Source organism: Pelmatolapia mariae, linkage group LG12, assembly GCF_036321145.2.
Source record: "Pelmatolapia mariae isolate MD_Pm_ZW linkage group LG12, Pm_UMD_F_2, whole genome shotgun sequence".
NCBI classification, from domain to species: domain Eukaryota; kingdom Metazoa; phylum Chordata; class Actinopteri; order Cichliformes; family Cichlidae; genus Pelmatolapia; species Pelmatolapia mariae.
In genome coordinates this window covers 35,357,852-35,376,994 of record NC_086237.1, presented here as the reverse complement: position 1 = coordinate 35,376,994, position 19,143 = coordinate 35,357,852, and the positions used below count along the sequence as shown (strand labels likewise).

The 19,143-nt window shown below is 38.1% G+C and overlaps 2 protein-coding genes across 3 annotated transcripts in view; one reads left to right on the top strand and one right to left on the bottom strand.

Moving 5' to 3' along the window:
* Positions 1-406: 406 nt before the first annotated feature.
* On the bottom strand, positions 407-5,489 carry rfc5 (replication factor C (activator 1) 5). The gene is made up of 11 exons (XM_063489810.1): positions 5,349-5,489; positions 4,736-4,800; positions 4,288-4,424; positions 4,100-4,179; positions 3,893-3,966; positions 3,249-3,408; positions 2,522-2,603; positions 1,486-1,615; positions 1,122-1,199; positions 655-709; positions 407-519 (listed from the first exon to the last, which is right to left on the bottom strand). The coding sequence occupies exons 1-11, from the start codon at positions 5,393-5,395 to the stop codon at positions 420-422; spliced, it is 1,008 nt and encodes a 335-aa protein (XP_063345880.1). The 5' UTR covers positions 5,396-5,489; the 3' UTR covers positions 407-419.
* A 1,543-nt stretch (positions 5,490-7,032) lies between these two features.
* Positions 7,033-19,143, top strand: part of ksr2 (kinase suppressor of ras 2) — a 111,590-nt gene continuing 99,479 nt past the window's right edge. For both annotated transcript variants that reach the window (XM_063489889.1, XM_063489888.1), the window contains exon 1: positions 7,033-7,711. In XM_063489889.1, coding sequence (XP_063345959.1) covers positions 7,538-7,711 — 174 coding nt within the window. In that variant the 5' untranslated portion in view covers positions 7,033-7,537. The remainder of the gene's footprint in view (positions 7,712-19,143) is intronic.

Below are 19,143 nucleotides of genomic sequence, written 5' to 3'. Positions count from 1 at the left end.
ACTGGACTTATAAGAAAGGGTTTTATTAAACTGATTAAAACATACACATGTTCAATGACTTTTTTTGGACAAGAATGAACTGATTACCTGGTTGCAGTGAACAGATACTAAACTGAAAATAGGATTTTCCAAGTCCGCCTTTTAACCAAAAGTGCCAAAAGGATCTTTTGTTTTTTTTTTTGTTCACTTTGCTGATCGCCTTCCATCTTGGTTCTGTATGCAAATGTGAGTGAGTCAGATAGCTGCTAGCATTGTTCCAGACATCTTTTACACTGTACAGCAGGTTCAGTGTGGTGGGCAATTATGCACTGGACACAGTTTTCTTCCCAAATAAACAAATAACTGGTTATCCTTTTTACCCTGATGCCCACTCCCCCCCCCCTCCACTGTGGAAAAAGACCATCGCTGCATTACTGTATCTAAGGTGCTTCGCTGACCACGAGCTCTCTCACTGCCTGGAAAGCTGCAACCATGGAGCTCAGCTGGATCTTCTCGCTGGTTCCCGATGCAAGCCGATGTCTGAAGAGATGAAACATGAGCAATAACGGAAATAAAAAATTTGCCACGACGTGTGGAAATCAACATGTTGGCGTCTTTATTATATTAACATGACTTGTTACATTGTAAATATTTTTTAAAAAGCATCACACTTACTCTACGTCGGCCAACTTGATGAGCAGACTAATCCGAATAGCGGGAGGAAAATCCACTTTAAAGAAAAAACATTTTTAAAAATTAGATACTTCGCTTTTGATCGTAAAAATAGAAAACCTTTCATTAATGCACAAACTTGGGAGCTTAAAACTTTGACAACACTGAACATGTCACTAACCGCTAACCTTTCAGTGGGTTTTAAAGTGGCCCCATTACATGTTTTCTGTAACATGTGCTGTTACTATGGTTGACACTCATGTTACACGTGGCCAAAGACTGCTCCAAATACTTTATGGTTAGGGCTGGTCTGTGAGCACAGCAACCCCATCCACCTGTTCAAACCTTATGTTTGCGAGAGGCAGCCAATCAAATGTTGGCATAAAAGGAGGATGGCTTTTGTGCTGGGGTGCTTGAATTAAAGAAAGAAATAAAAACGTGTGATTTTTTCCCCCTTGCATGTTCCTTACCTCTGTGTACAAGCAGATGAACCTCAGTGAGAATATCATGCAAAGCCAAACCTTTCAAAGTCTTCAGCTCAAGGATTTCTTTCATCCATGTGTCAAAGAAATGCAAGATCATAAACTGTACTACTAATATGAGTTTTTGTTTGTTAACCCACCATTCAAAAAAGGTCACTGAATCCTTAAAAACATTTGCAAAGCATTTAGGTACAGCTAGCTTCTATTAACCTGAAGTTTTATTTGCAAGAAAGAAAATGTTCTTTCTTGGAATATGGAATATGCTAAACTTCATAAGAAATGTACAAAGTATCAAAAGGCATAGTCAAAAACAAGAAATGTGCAGCTTTCATAGAACTTAAATATAGGATACGGTTGTACGCTGAAGTAAAGTCTTTGTTGAGGCACCAGTCGAGGATGTTGGCTATATCTGAGCGGAGGGGGTGCCCTGTGCAGGTGTACACTGTGTCTTCTGTGACATTCCCATAGGCCATACTGGTGCTCTAAAATCACAGAGATGGATGACATGCAGTACAGTTTACCCATCTGCAGTTTGGATATATAACATATACTACTCATTGGCCACTTCATTAGATATGCCTGTTTGAATTCTTGTTAATGTAAATACAATCACATGCTAGCAACTCAATGCATTACGGCATGTAGACATGGTCAAGACAACCTGAAGAAGTTCAAACGGCGCATCAGAATGGGGAAGAAAGGTAACCAGAAACTGCTGATCTACTGGGACTTTCCCACACAATTGTCTCTAGGGTTTACAGAGAATGGTGCAAAAAAAAAAGGAGGAAATATCCAGTATGTGGTTATTCTCTGGGAGAAAATGCGCTGTTGGATGTTAGAGGAGAACGTGCAGCTTAACGGAAGGCAATTTGTGCTGTAACACTGATGACAGGGTCAGAATCTGGCTTGAACAAATCGAAAGCATGGATTTATTCTGCTTTGTATCAACAGTTCAGGCTGGCGATGGTGTGGGAGATATTTTCTTGGTACACGCAGTGTCACAAAGCTCAAATCATCTCAGACTGGTTTCTTGAACATGACAATACATTTATTGTACGTAAGTGGCCTCCACACTCACCAAATCTCAATCCAATAGAGCACCTTTGGGATACATTGGATGCGAAATGTAGTGGAGATTTACATCCTGAATGTGGAGCAGAAAAATCTGAAGCAACTGTGTGATTCAATCATCTCAATATGGATCAACATCTCGAAGGAATGGTACAAAGAAATAAGGCAGCTCTGAAGGCAAAAGGGGGGTCCACCCCAGCACTAGACGGCGCAACTAATGAAGTGGCCAGTGGCTATATTTTCGCTGTTTAAAAACGGCCACACTGAATATGACATCCACATCTTAAACAACGCTGATGATGAACTTCTGGCCATACCTGCAGTATGTTGAGCGATCTTCTCATGTCACCCGCTGATAAGGTCACGATAGCCTTCATTCCATCAGGCGTGATGTCAATACTGTCACAAAAAGTAATGACATAATCAGCTGTTTTTAAATCATATCAACGTTAAATTAAAACTTGCGACATGAGCACATAACTGATGACATTTAATAAACAGAGCAATCAAAAATAATTCCAAGTCCATTCATTAATTTCTTCCATCTCAAGTTGCATGTAGCAATAAATGTGAAACAATGAGAAAATTCATTTCCTATTGTGGTATTTGTTGGTTTTTCAGGGCTTGGTACAGTTGAGAGGACATGGTTGATGTTGCCCCCTGATTTAAACGGTTTTCAAACACACACAGAAGCCCTAAACTTCTAAACATTACCCAACAGAAACGTAACATAAGAACAAAGACTCTGGATTTTAAACAATCTTTAATGTGGTTGGTATTATATTTGTCTCTATTAAAATTAAACTACCATAAAAATCAGAGAATGCTCACTTACAAGGAAATGAACAAACTTATAAATTCAGCAGGGGATCAAATAATTATTTCTCTCACTATACGCAGATTAGCGGAGCCCAGGGAGGCCAACAGGTACAAATACATTTGGCAAGTTCATTAGCAATTCTGGGAATAATTCAATGAGATGTAAAAAAAACAAAAAAAAAAAACAACAGTAAGTGGAGAGAAAGCATTCACACATTAACTCACTTCTCCTGCTGGATAACGTGCTCCAACCGAGGGATCATCTGGTCTGGCGAAAGCGGACCAAAGCGGAACCTGGTGCAGCGAGATTGCAGGGCGGGGATGATCTTGGAAAGGTAGTTGCAAATGAGACAGAATCGAGTGTTTTCTGTGAACTTCTCAATGACTGAGACAGAGAGCAAGGGTGGGATGAAAGCAGGGAAACAAGTTTAAAATGTAAATTCTGGCAACCTCTTAGTCAATAAAAAAAAACTCCACTTTTTTGAGTAATCTATCCTAAGGACTTGCTTAATGTTGCTAAGATTGTGCAGGACACTCGTAAACCACCTCACTGAGAATTTAGAATTGACAGTAATATACTCTTCCTTCACCATGCATCTATTTAGAAATATAAAACTGCACTGAGCAGCAATAGATGCTTTATAAATGAAATATGGAAACATTATTAGAAAAACACAGGTTGGACTAAATTTACAAAATATCTCACAGTTAAATTCAATAATTATTTCCACTCTTCTGCAAAGTAAAGCTTTTTAAATAAATATCCAGGTTTAAAAGTAGATACACTGTAAGTCAGCAGCAGCCAAATTGCCTGCTCACTGAGCCGTGTGCCTCACAGTGGGTAATGCCTGAATGAACAGATGGCTTACCTCGACGCAATGCATTTTGGGCATCCTGGGTCATGGCATCGGCCTCGTCCAGTATCACCAACTTGAAGCCCTTCCTGAAGGACAAGATATATAAAAAAACAAAGGCAGCAGCTTACATTTCCATTGCACTTCTTAACTGCACATGAAAGTATTGAGAACACTTATTTCTGGTCAAAATCTCTACAAGTATAAGTGTTTTAGTCTTACTTGAAGATGGTCCTGGTGCTGGCAAAACTCAGAATGGGACCTCGTACTACATCAATACCTCTGTCATCAGATGCATTGAGCTATAAACCAAAATTAGTTATATTTTAATGTAAAATTGCAGAGTTACAAGTTAAAAAACCTTTACAATTCAGCAAACCCAAATCTTCTAATGAGGAGTTGTAACATACCTCCAACACCATAGAGTTGAACTCCTTCTCTTTGTACAGCTGCCTGGCACAAGCGAGTATGGTTGAGGTTTTTCCTGTTCCAGGTGGGCCGTAGAACAAAAGGTGTGGAAGCTTGTCCTCACTGATAAACCTTTGGACTGGAAATAAAAAGAACAAATGAAAATCAGTTTAAATACAAGTGACCAACGTTTCTTTAACAATCCACATATGCACCCCCCCTTGAATAGTTCTATAAATTTGAAACATAAAAGTTTTAAGCCAGCTGACTCAGTACCATGACTTATTAATGACAGTGATGGTATAACCACAGTAAACAAGCTCAAGAGTCAAAAATACTGGCAGATAGCATTGAGTTTATCAGTTTAAGTTTTAAAAGTAGTTTGATTATCCATAAGTGTCATGTTACACAGTTTTATTGTATTGTTATTGTGGCAGTCCACATACTTACTAGTGCTCAGAATATCTTTGTGTGAAATCAGATCATCAAGTGTCTGTGGTCTGTATTTTTCAACCCTGAAACAGGAAAACACACACACACACACACGCATTCATACTTGCAAAAACTGCTGCGTTTACAGCATGGCAAATAAGCAACCTCGAAAGAATTTTAAAGCAAATTATTGAAACGTCTACGGACACATATAATAAGCGCTGACAAACGTTGACATATCACATTACATATGGCCACTTTTTAGTTCCGCATCCATATTTTTTTTTTCGTAATATCACCCTTTATTATAAACAAAACGTCAACCTTACACTACTTTCACCGCAGTCAGAAGCTGCAGGTTTTCGGTTAACCTGTTGCTTAAGTGGAACCATATTAATGCTTGATGGACTGATAAGGTTTACGTAAGCCGAACTGAAGATAAGCTAATTTCCTTCCATGTTACAACTATGCGTAATAACTAACGTCACTCCTAAATGTATATAAAGCTAGCAGTTCACAGAATGCATCAGTCTACTCAGTGTAGCGAGCAGCTAGCTTGACAGTAGGCATGTTAGCTAGCTAGCAATAACTTTTTGAACCATTCTGTGATAAACAGCGACTTTCAGCTCACCATGGTAAATTTCTGGTCTGTAGCGGCGCTTTACTTGTAGAAGCCATGTATCCTACCAAGCGTGAATTTTGCGCCAAGCTGAGCAAAAAGGTTCCAGAGTTTAAGCCACTGCGATTACTACTGTTGATGGCCCTGTTTGGCGCGCTCCGCAAACAAAACGTACGTCACACGTCACCACGTACAACCAATGGAATCACATTGTCATTTTCATGGGCGGAGTATCGGTGACTTGTTCTCTGCTGTAAAAAATAATAACGGGATTTAGAAATTGTAACAATAAAAGATACACAATATCAAACATCATAACAACGAAGGTATATATCTCCTCTTTCATTATTAAATATTGTCTCTCCCATTTTGAACAATTCCTTTCCCTAATCAGTGAAAATGAAAATCAAACTCAGCAGTAGGTTTTTTTCCCAACAGCAAGAACTAGAAGTCTTTAAAGATGGCATATGGTACTGAGGTCTAAATCACAAATTTAAACAAAAGAACAAAATGTGTTCTGGCTATCTTGATTTTTTAAATAAAAGTCACGTGCCACTAAACGTCTTGTTTAATTTTAAAAAAAGAATGTCTACTCCTTTCCTTCTTAGATGTAGTTTGTTCACTTTTATACGGCACTGACATCTTAATCTCATTATAGTTTATCTTTGTAAGCTTTAATATTTAACCATCTTAAAACATGACAAAGAGTGTCACAAATGTTTTCTACATTTTTTTGCATTTATTTTCTGTTAGATGTGGAATATTTTCTTCTGGTAATGGTGCTGACAGTAAAATACAGATATCTGTCCATATGTCAAAAAGTGCAGTGTGCCCATATATTTATCTAGAGCCTGAATTTGAAATATTACCTAACCTTATACTTTACACGACAGGCTTCTCTGAAACATTTTCTTGATCATCATAGGTTAGTGAAAAAAAGTTGTGAGTACACAAGATTTTGTTTACCATCTCCTATCTCTTTAATCATCTTGACTTCTCAGATTTGTTGCTGGAAACCTCCAAAGCATCCTGATTCCCAGGCTGCATTATACTGCATCAGTCAAGGATAACGATTTAATATCACAGCCTGCATTTTGACAGCATTCAATCCTTAATGTTTGGTTTATATTTTTTTTTCTGCAATTGCTGTTTTTGAACAATCCAGTTTCTATTTGTAATGTCTGCGTTATAACCTATATTCTAACTGAGGAGCCTCACTGTGATCAAGATCTCTTCTGCAAATTAAACCTGAGCACAGAGGAAGAAGAAATGAGATAAGGCACATAATAAAAAACAGAAGATTCCACTCACATACAAACAGGCATAGTACAGAGTTGTCTCACTAGGCCAAAAATTAAATGTCTCACATGAATCAATGGAAAAGAATATTTGTTTTTCCATTTAACTTTAAAGCATATTTAAATCATTCTCTAGAAATATTTTGAAGGGGTGTGTGTGGCTGTAGGCTATATAAGTGTGCACACAGCATGAGCCTGTAGTAAACTAATAGATATCATACATATTCAGTAAAAGGACATCTTTGTTTCAAACATGTAAAAAGGGATAGTTTTGTCCCTAACTCTAGCCTGGCGTTTCAAGCATAGTAAGCTCTCTGCTCTGCTCTGTAATCTCGCGAGAACGGCCCCTCACGGTGGTGCCTGGGCGATGCGATGCTGTTGCTGTGGGTTTGATTGACAGGAAACATGTCGGTGTGGTGGGAGAGAACCGGGATGCAGCTGCTGCCTAGGGAGACAGGGAGTACCTGCATCCAGTCCGCACATCAGCACCTTTAAAACCAGCAGGCTTTATCCCGATGCGTCTACTTATGGTGCGCTGAACAGCTTCTTCTTGTTCTTTTATTTTTTTTCCCCAAACATACATTTGAAAGAAGTGGAACCCAATGGATGCAGACCGCGTAGTCCCGCTTGGTATCTTCATACTGTGTTTGATTTAGCCCACAACCAGAGACACCTTGATGAAACAGCAGGAACTACGAGGACTGTTGTTGCAATGGAGTCGACTCTCTCACGGCTCAAAGCCCGTCTCTAAACCTTCAACATCTCGTTTCATGGCGTTTTGCAGGTTGCTTCACCACGCTCTTTTCCTGAATAATCATCAGTATTTTTCCCCTTGTTTTTGAATTAATTCATTCCTTTTTTGTTAAGTGCAACGGGAAAATAACGTCCACTGTTCACAAAACTATGAACGAGGAGATGACAAAAAGCGAGGAGCAGCATCTTAGTTTGCAGAAAGCCTTGCAGCAGTGCGAGTTGGTGCAAAATATGATAGACATAAGCATTTCTAGTTTGGAGGGTTTACGGACCAAATGTGCCACATCCAACGACTTGACACAAAAAGAGATACGAACGCTGGAGGTAAGCACCCTTTGAGCGGAATCATCGGATTTCTGCTGTGCATCTACATCCAAATCAATACGGGGGGGTGGGGGGCTGCCGCCGTTTGTTATTTATTTCAAGGCCACTATGCATAATTTTTATGTGTCTTTTCTACGGCAGACTGCTTTTCTGCTGCCACTGCATAAATATGCAACGATTTCAGCTAAAGCCCACTGCTATCTGTTTTGTGCAGTGCAATAAATCAAGAGGCCACGGGGCTGCAGTGGGCTGTTATAGACTTGCGCATTCTGCAGGTGGCGGGGAGAGAAGGTGGCTCTTCTCCACCAGAATAATATCTGAGGCAGCCGAGGCCTATAGGCAGCCCGTGTTTACAATCCATTAGCAATATGCCAGCCTGCGCATCTGTTCTCGCAGCCAGGCCCTGCCGTTATGCAAGGCTGGCAGATTACTGAAATTGTTACAAAATATCGTTATCCGTTAATTGCCCCGTGGGGTATTCCGTAAATTGCGTTACGTAATGGTCATGTTGTGTGTTGAGATATCAGGCTGCCCTTTTTGAGACTACTTAGACCAGTCGATCAAACCCCTTACCACTGACAGGCTGTTACAGGACATAAAGATGCAATAAAGTGCGATAAGCTCACTGAAAACTCACTATAGCCTATTGAGCACTGCAGACACAGCACGGCATTTAGGGCCTGTAAGAATGTTATTGTGATGTCTCATGAGATTGAAACAAATACCATTAAGTGATAAGGTCTCCATAAACTCACCACTGAGTCTTTGTGTGCGCCATCAACAGACTTTAAGTCCTAGTGGGAAAATAATTAAGATACTATGTTAACAAAATACCAAGAAATCACTTGTGAGTGGCACATACTTAATCTCATCCCCACAGGAATATGAGACTGTGCATAACACATAAACATATTGCAAAGTATTCATGTCTGAGCTGTTAAACGGAGTTTGCAAGTGCTGGACAGGGGACAGGAATGTAATCCAAGTGAAGAGATAACTAAATATATAAAGTGCAAATGCTCTGCCAGCAATGAGCAGGCTACACTGTGAAGATAAATGTTCACTATGTTCCCTGCATGCTTTGCAAAGCGTTTTGGATTACTAGTTATAAGCATTATGGGGGTATTATTTTTATTTCACCAGTAAAATTAGCCTGACAAATTTTTGTGAATGGATTTATCAGAAAGGTTTTATTGATTGTGTCATAGTTTGACCTATTTCTCCAAACTTAAGAAGGGTAGGGATATCCTTTTAATTTGCCTAAACCAGAAGTTAGGATATACCCAAGCTATTTGTTCAGTTCTTTCAGAAATTTTTGGCATACATTATTAGCATGTTTGTAGCAACTGTGCTGCATGGCTAATACCTGTATAAAATGGACACGTTAGTTGAAGGAAAAATAATCTTCTCTCAGTAGCTGAGTTAAAGGATTGTATTTGGAGTGCAAGGAGCACTGCTTTCTCTGTCATTTTAAAATTATGCTTAACTCCAGTCTTCCACAGGTTGTTAGACAGGTTGTTACATTACAAAGACAGAGATTTTTCATATTGACACTGAATTTGAGAGACATTATCCTTTAAAAAAAGAGTTTTCAAAGTGCAGCTTGCTGTAAAGTATGCACAAAATTACTCAGCAGAGTTATAGGGAAATTATTATTAATTAAAGTAACATTGATAGTAGGGCTGCCACAAACGATTATTTTGATAGTCGACTAGTCACCGATTATTTTTGCGATTAGTCGACTAATCAGGTCATGCATCCATTGGACGTAAAACGTACAGCTTATTGCACCAGCATGCATCTGCTCTTATATAACTATCATTAGCTTACAGCTTTAAGTGTTTAAAGTATGTGCTAACTAAAAATAAAGACAAGATGATAGTTTATTAAATTTTAATGAAATTTGCAGATTGTTTCGGTGAAGTTTAATAAACTCCTTGCTATCTAAAATATAACGGGACACCGGAGTATATTCTCGAGCATCTCACACTTCTGATAACCAGTTGTCTGCTTGACGTTTATTCAGCTGTGTGAAAACTATAACTTTAATCTCAGGCAAACCGATTTACTCAGGAACAAATAAAATACTAAAAAAAAGCCAAACAATAACATTTTTAAGTTATCTAAGTGACTTATGCATGTTTAACCTGAGTAGCGAAAGACGGCGGTGGGTTTGAAAACGATTTGCCGGGAGTCCGGTGTTCTCAGCGGCTCTAGTGAGCCTTGCCCCCGGCTAGCTATCGAGCTAGTGGGTAACAGACGTCTCCGAAAACTTCGGAGCGCTTTTGAAAATATGTGGTGTCTTGATAAAGTGAGCAGATATTTGAGGTTTACACAGCTACATTCTCGCCTGAAAATATGTTAAACGTTTATTTTGTGACCCAGAAAGAATAATAAGAGTAATATTAAAACTAACTAGCTGCCGCCATTGTTGACAACTGAGCTGGGCTGCGTTATGAATTCTGGGACAGAGCTACTTCTTCTTCTTCGGGGTTTAACGGCAGCTGGCATCCTTGTACATGCAGTGCTGCCATCTTCTGTTTCAGTCCATTATTACACTCTTAAATCCTGCTACTTATTCCTGCGTCTTTTGGGATCTTACAAAGCTTCAAACGACGCGTCGACTATTAAATCAGTCGTCGACGATTTTGATAGTCGACGTAATCGTGACTAGTCGACTAATCGTGGCAGCCCTAATTGATAGCCTTTTCAGTCCATTAAAGCTCTGTCTGTATACATCAACTTCGGAGAAAGAATTTCTACTTCTTTAACTCATTACACTCAACTATCAGTGGTTGTTGTCACTCCCTTGTTTGCTACAGCCAGAATGTCACACATACATCTTTGGTTAATATACAGTATGATTATGGATCAAGTTTTCCTGTTGTCCAGCAATAAAAAGTTAGTCTCGTAGATGGTTCATCAATTACTGATGGAGGTAACACATTACAAACTAATGCTTTTCTGCAATCACATGATAGTCATTACTGTTCCTAAATTCACCAATTTTGATATAGTTAACAAACAATTATGTCACTGACTTTAATCAGGATAAGTGGATAATAAAAAGTAACCAAAAGTATTTTTTCATAAGTTCTTGTACAACAGCCTTGTTGTATGTAGGAGATAGAAGAAAAATGTCAATGTGACCTGTGGCTTTTGATAGGCAAAGATTAGTGCGAATGGGCATTTTACGTCAAATGTGTTGTACAAAGGGCAAAATATGCCTATAAATTAGAGATCATGTGTATGTCCTCTTTATTAGGACAAAGATTTGGGTTGTTATTTGGCTGTGTTTTCAAAAGTTTAACATTATACTGTGACCTGTAGTACATAACTGATTTTTAAGTAAGAGCTCTGATGCCAGTTTCAATCTAGTCTTAGTTTAGGGTTGTTTTCTCTTTTTCCATTTTAAGTCATAGAACTCGATAGTGGTGATGTCTGGAAGCTTTAAATGAATCGGTTAAAGTAAGTAGTATAGTACAAATTCAGCAGTTTGACAGCCACGAGTTGTAAGTCTGTGTAGATATTTTGGTTTAATGTTGTTGTTTTTTTTAACAGAAATTGAATGAATTAGAAAGAAAGACTTTATCATCAGTAAGAAATGATTGCGAATAAAGGGAAACACACTTTTTGTTGTGTTATTTCAGAAAGTTAGTGAAGTGAAGTTAGTGAAGTTAGTGAAGTGAGAACTGTGTGAGCTTCCTGAGATATTCTGAGAATAAATCTATTTCAGTCATATGAAACTAAGTTTGGTCTGTACATAGGTGAGAATCTTCAAAAACGTTTTGATTTTCCATCACATCGTTAGAAACATAAAGCTTTAACCCTGTATACCATCACTTGTTGAAACTCACTTATTGTAGTGCAAACTATGTGATGACGCCATTTCTCAAATACACTGATCATATATTCTTGCTTCATATTCTCAAAAATGTTGTTTTTTTATACCTTGGGACATGGTCATTATGTATAATATTAATTATATATATATTATTATTAATATAATATACATAACCCAACATATGACAATACTGACTAATAATATCAGCCAAGTAAATTTTCAGCAAGGCTCTATTTTCTACTTTTTAAAATGAAGGGTCTATAGAGATGCACGCTTGTTAGCATGCCACACAATTACATTTTGCATTTCAACTAGTAGAAATTAGGTCACTAGTGTTATCCATCAATGTTCAAATGTACCAGATGAAAAAAACCTTTTAACTTGTTTGTCTGAACATGAAATGTAGCATCAGCTGTTTATTTTTTTTCCTTCAGAGGTGGAACCATGGTGTTTTTATAGAGTCAGATGATTAAATAATATGAAGAACAGTTCAAGCACTGTAGCTTAGAAGGATAAAGACGTCATTATGCTTGAAGCAAACTGTGTCACACCAAGTGTTGACCAGGCGCAACAGAATGAGTATTTATACCTGTTCCAAATGACCACAGAAGACTCTTTTTACCGTGTCAAACTGTATTCCCACTTAATGCTGCCAAACAAAAGGAAAAGGAGGACAGTCTGTCAGAGATGTTATTATCTTTTAAGGTGATAATTCAAACTTGTATGTCCACAGTTGCAAAAAGATGCTTGTATACATTTTTTCCATTTGGAGAAATCTTTCTTTCCACCTGCATCTACCACGTAGACGTCTGCAGTTTAAGCACACTGTTACAGCCCGCATGTTGTGTGGGTGTGTCCTGTTTGCCCCACACATTCAACTGCCACCCATTTCTCTTGAGGTGCCAGTGCACAGCTGTCTCTACTCAGGAATTAGCCTCTCCACAGTATAAAAGCAGGTGTAGCACTACTCAGTCTCAGTCTAGGCCAGTTTCAGTGTTGTGGTGAGGACAGGTCAGAACTGCTAGTGAATAGCTGTGTTTCTTGGATGGCGGAGGATTGTGTGCTTTAACAGTATTTGTCAATTTAGTGGTGTGCTTGACCTACTGGTAAGTAGCTAGTGTCATCTTTCAATGACTTTCTTTCTTTTCTTTAAAAAACCCCCCAAAAACAAAAAACTCATTATGTTTGAAATTCTTTTGTTTATTTTTTGGAGGGCTTGTCTTTTACCTGGACATTTATTGTTACTCAACTCATCCCCTAGCCTCTTTTTAGGGATGCAACACTCCCTTTTTGGTGTGCAACCCCCCCCCCCCCCCCCCCCAAAAAAAAAAAATCACTATAGTCTGTTTTAATATCCTTCATTTGTGTTCCTGTTTTTTCACTGTGTCTGTTAATACAACAAGAATAGCTCTATTCATATAATTTATTTTTTTATGTATATATATTTTTTCCTTAGACATAGAATGGTTGAAAATGTACTACAGTTTGCCAGTGGGCTAAATTCAGCATTACAAGTTCAGCAATTGTGCATTTAAAAAAAATAAAAAAAAAATAAAATAAAAAATAAAAGTCTGAAATTTCACCACTCTTTCTTATGCAGTTGAATATGCTTAAATTATAGTGCTTGGCATTTATAATGCTGGAAAGTACTGGACTCTAGTTAAGGAGATTAGATAAAGCTGGTGTGGAAGTTACACTCTGCTGTAACTTCATCAAGTGTTCTAGTTCATCTGGATTAACGGTATAGCAGTTGTGAAGAGATCAGTGCAGCTCATGTCTCTAATGGGAATAGCATGATATAGGCTCATCTGATTAAAGAGCACTTCATTTTAGCAGCTATATTGGTTTAGTCATTTTAGCCAAAATTATATTGCTTTTGAAAAATTCTGTTTTACCACAGCTGATGGTTATAGTTTAGAGGCCTCCGCTGTGCAGCTATCTAGTGCTATCATATATCAGCTAGTGTTTAAAAAAGAAAAGAAAACAAAAAACCCCACCAGCTTTATGAAGCTTAAAGAATGTTAGTTTATGCTAATGCGAGCAGCTTGCTTCACTTCAGAAACTAATTCAGTAAAGCTGATGGTAGCTATTGTAAACCTTATGACCTTTCCAATCTGAGCCTTAGCGATGCACCGATGTCCAGGCACTTTGAAAATATAAGCAGCACTAACAGAAGATTTAAACGTGTTTAGCAATATGTGCAGAAAGCAGACAGAAGGGGGAAAAAAAGAGAAGTGTTAAAATCCAAGATAATTTTGAGTTTGTGGCGTGCTATTGTTAGTCCGCTAGACCAAGCAGCTTATGCTTGTGCACCTGCGGTACAGTATGCTGTCCATTCTTGTTATTAGTTTAGTTTGCCAAATGTGCTCAAACTGTGGCTTTATGATAGTTATGCGTCTTTGTAATATTTTAAATAAGCCAGAAACATTAAAGAGATGTAACAAGGTGTATTGAGGGTCCTGCTTGAATGCACAAACTAAACAAAACTCTTCGTTTTGAACAATAAATCTTACACTGTAGAGTTAAATAGTTATATTTTCTCTTACTGTTTTGTTACCTAGCTGTATGTGGATTCACTAACCACCAGTACCCCTCACCAAAATCAAACTGAGTATTTTTAGTGGTGATAATGCATTTGACAGCATTTGTGTGACAACACAAGGTTATGAAATAGTTTAATTAGTGCTTTGGCCCTTAAACTCACTATTCCCACTGTAGTTAGGGCAGCCAAAAGTTGTCACCAACACCACCTTGGGATTTTCACCCAAGGAAATGAGTAAAAACACCAGTGAGGTACACGGGTTCATTCCACTAAAGATGAGACAGGAGACGTGGTTCCACAATTCAAAACTTTCCATTCCTTTTTTTTCTTTAAAAAGGAAAAAAGAAAATTTTAAAACTCTACACATTCAACCATACAGGGAATCGGGGTTAGGAGTGTTCAGGAATGAGGCTCACCAGCAGAGGAGAATAGTCAACATGAAGGGGAGACAGACTCAACAAATAAATAAAAATGAATATAAGCGGATCACCTCAGGCACTTGTGAACATGCAGTCGATCGTGAAGAGAACCCGGCACCAACCACACAACACAGGAACAGGCCCTTCCATCACCTTCAGCTCTCAGCCTGGACACAAAGGGAATGAAATCAGCAGAGTTATTAAAAATAAAAACAGAATGCCTTAACCTCTTCCACGACATGCATATTGGGGCCCGATGAATGTAAAAACAAAGAATTACCTTTTTTTTTTTTTTTTTTTTTTTACTACTTTATTTTTGTTTTTAAGAAAAGTAAGAGCCACATATGAGGATATTTGTTTAAAATTTTCATAGAACAGTAGCAGTATGTCTTCGTAAGTGGATATCAGGCCCATGTAGAGTAAAATTGAGCTAACCCTACCTTAGACATGTACACACACATTAAAATTATTAAGGCCCCAATTAAGGAGTTGCAAAGCGGTGCGCAAAGCAACGCTGAATGCAGCTGACCCAAACGATGCCAATGAACAAAACAGAGAAACAAAATAGCAGGGCATCCCGCAGAGCGGCACCAGCTTTAATATCTCAAAAATGACAAATTGTTTTTAATAAATCGGCAATTTAAATTCAAAGCCAAATGCAGAGGAAAGGGCAGCTTATATACCAGACCTGCTGAACTACTCCACCTTGACAGGAGAGAAGCACTTCCTGACCCAGTGGCAACAGATGGCACAACATCCCAGTAACTTCTACCGTGCAAACAGTACTTTGAAATGTTGGTAGTTTTTGGACCAAAAAACTGCCAACACTATATTATGCTTGCCTGGGGAGGAGTGGTAAACTTCACACCACAAACAGGAGATGCCGCAAGCAAGAGGCTTTTAAGTCCACAGCTTCTGTGGAACAGGCAGAATGTACATGCTGCATCAGTGGACCTGTACACATGCAGCCGATCAGGCAGCGGGCGGACAAAGACGCCAGGTAATGTGACCATCGATGGACCATAAACAAGCAGGTGACAGAGCTTCCTTATATACAGCAGCACTGCTGGCAATAAATCAGCAGATTCAAAACGGACATGATTAATCATCGAGAGCAGGCTTAAATCATCCTGCTACACTTGCGAGAAAGGGTAATTTCATGCAATGCTCTGACTTGATTTTCCTGACATTGCCTAGAGTTTGTGTACATTACCTAAAAGAAGTCACGTTACATTATACTTCCAGTCCATCTGATATACTTGTTTCTAGTCTCAGACTGCACAAAATTAGGGATAAATATATCAGAGAGACAGCCCAGCTTGAATGTTTTGGAGACAAAGTTAGAGGCAAGGCTGAGATGATTTTGACATGTGCAGAGGAGAGACAGCTGATATGTTGGACAAAGGATGTTGAAGATGACACTCCCAGGCAGGAGGAAAAGAGGAAGACCACAGAAGATTTGTGGATTATGTGAAGTCGAACACGCACAGGTTGGCGTGACAGAGGAGGATGCTAGAGATAGGAGAAGATGGAGGCAAATGATCGGGTGTGGCGGCCCTAAAGGGAGCAGTCAAAAGAAGAAGAAAATTCAAGTCAAATCTTAATTTTAGACTAATAACGGCATATATCAGTGTTGAGTATTAATATCTGTTTAAAGAGATTATTTAATGCTAAAAAGCAAAGTTCGGGTAAAGCTGATGGGATGTTATTAGATTAGCATGTGTTTACAACCAAAATATTGATCACAGCAGACTATAGCCTATACTGCATCCCAAGGGGAACAGTAATAAATAAATAATACATCTATTATTTACAGAAATTTCTCAGCCTAGGCCAAAGTGGAAATGAATGACAGCTCAACAAACTCTCATTCAAGATTCCAACACATGGGATAATGTTTTCAATGATATGCACTTTGATCTCAGTTTTATTGATTCTGTCTGTCCTATGTGATTCTCTGGCACACCTAGACCTGTTTGCCCCCTTTTTTTAAATTGTGCTGGTTCATTGGTTACTTAACGCTGCTGTATGTTGTTCCAAAAATAAGCTTACCAACTTATTGATATATTTTCTGACATACAGTAAACTATTAACTGATTTAGCCAGGGTACATGTGTGTTTCTCTGTAAGTGTGGACTGTTCAGTTTCTTTATCAGGCAGTGTTAGCAGCCGTGGGCAGCTGCTGTAGGGTTTTCTGCATTCAGAGGTGACTTGCTGGTCCCTCCTCCACTGGTTTCTACTTTGGTATGCACTGATGTAGGACAGAACTCTCTAATTTCTAGCAGTCATTTTGTAGGTGTACTTTTGGAATGGGGCCATCTACATGCATCATCCTGAAGTCTTCAAGCATCACGTCACCCACTGTTTCAGCTCGAAACTGCGTAGTAACAAAGATGCTTGTATGTCCCGCTTTCAGTGGTGTGAGGCTTTATGCAGCCCGATAGAGTCAGAACAAAGTGTCTCACAGCAGAGTCTGGAATGAGAGAAAATATCTCATTCCAGAGATGTTTGCATCTAAATGATTATCCTTTTCTTTATTTTGCACTTTCCTTTAACCCTCAAGTGACCAAGTAGGGTGATTTATATCCCCGAGTCTTATGTTTCTGTATGTGACACTGTCATATTTTTTTTAATCATAAAAATGTTGAATATAATGAATGCATTGCTCTACTTCTTCTGCAACTTTTAGCATCTTGGGTAATGGAAAAATCACATCTTGCTAGTACGAGGTTGGACTCTTTTGCCCTCAGAACTGCACTAACACTTGAGGCACAGATACAACAAGGTGGAAGAAATATTCCTCAGAGATTTGGTCCATATTGACATGATAGTTTAACGTCTTACTAACATCTTTCTCCTGATAAGAGTGGTACCCAGTGTGGTCTTCTGCTGTTGTAGCTCATCTGCTTCAATGTTCTTGTGGATTCACAGATGCTCTTCTGCCTAATTTGGGTGTTTATTAGAGTTTCTATTGCTTTGCTGTCAACGTGAAGCAGTCTGACCATTCTCCTCTGGCCTCTGTCACTTTAAGCATTTTCACCTAAAGAACTGACACTCACATGATATTTCCTCTTCTTCAGATCTATCTCTGTAAGCCCTAGAGATGATTGTGTGGGAATATCTCAGTAGAACAGCATTTTTTGAAATACTCATACCAGCCCATCTGGCATCAACATCATGCCACATTCAAGAACATTTAAATCAGCTTTCTTGCCCATTCTGATGGTCAGTTTGAATTTCAAGTATTCATGGCCATGTCTGCTTGGCTACATGCATTGCTGTCATGTAATTGGCTGAATAAATATGTGTTAATGATCAACTCAATGGGTGTACTTAATAAGGTGGCTGGTGAGTGCATATCACACTGGAAATATATTTTTCAGAGGTATTACTTTTATTGTAATTTGTTGGTAATTAGTCCAAATGTAAACATTCTGATGGGAACCATTTTCAGATATTTCATTAATCTGCAAAGGTGTTTTGAATATTTTAAATATTACACATCTAAAAATAAGATGTTTGTTTAGGTTTTGTTTTAAACAGAAACATGGAAGTAGCAAACGATGGACATATACCCAATACCATGACTTCACTGTAACTTGCTGATATGTAGTATTTTTGGAGTCACTAGCACAGCTACATCTTAGTGATAAGATGATCCCAGTATATTATACATAACTTTAGTTTTAAGTAAGGATTATCTAAATGAATGTTGTTTTGTTCATTTTTTTTAATGTAAAAATGATTGAAAACCAGAAATAATATTAGAGCATTTGAACATATCTGTCATATATGAAGAAAATGCATGTATTTGACAAATGCAAATAGTTCATCAAATATGTATTCCGATTTTTTACAAGAATTATGCAACGCTTCCTTCGACTGTGCTTTTATACTGTTACATTTGAAAAAATGTATTTATATTTTTGCTGGTTTTAAAAAAACAAAAAACAAAAACAGACAGCAAAAAAATGAGTAAACCACAAAACTAGAGAGTCAGCTTTTTAGCTTTTTGAATAGTTGCCTGTATATCTTAGAGATTTGTGTGCACAGCTAAAATAAAAGTGTAGTGATCTAACTGTGATAAATCACACAACTTTCAAAATGACAGACGGAACTCACTATGGATGCAAATTTCTTGCTGTTGCTAAATAACATGCTTGCATCTGACCCATGAGTGAACTTGTGTTAAATAATATTTTTAGTGTAGAGTTCCCTGCAGGGATAGGGCACTCTGTATACATGACTGTAAACTGCTTTAATTTGGAAAAGCACTCAACTTAGCAGTGTAGTTTAGTTAATAATAAGTAAGTAAGTAAATAAGGATGTTTTAAAGTGAATACTGTCACCAATGTATTGAATAAATGTTATGCTTACTTGCAAATACATAGGCTCTTCTAAAATATAAAACTGCTTCTTGATTGCAGTTTAGAAAAATAGAATAGTTCAGTCAAAATTTTGCTTTTTAGCATTATTTATTGTAAGTTGGATTAATGAGACCACAGACAAGTAGCTGCATTTATTACCCCCCCCCAAAGTTTGCTTGGAGTCTGCTTGGAGCCTATATACGTGGTTAGCATGTTATAGTGTTTTATGTGTGCGAATGGTTGCACAGAGCCTTTTGGCT

Excerpts from the sequence above, each read along its gene's own strand:
- rfc5 (XM_063489810.1), bottom strand. The coding sequence starts at position 5,395 with ATGGCTTCTACAAGTAAAGCGCCGCTACAGACCAGAAATTTACCATG. Across the intron at positions 4,180-4,287 it reads TCAACTCTATGGTGTTGGAG|CTCAATGCATCTGATGACAG; the intron begins GTATGTTACAAC and ends TTTGGTTTATAG. Across the intron at positions 710-1,121 it reads TCATCTGCTTGTACACAGAG|TGGATTTTCCTCCCGCTATT; the intron begins GTAAGGAACATG and ends TTTTCTTTAAAG.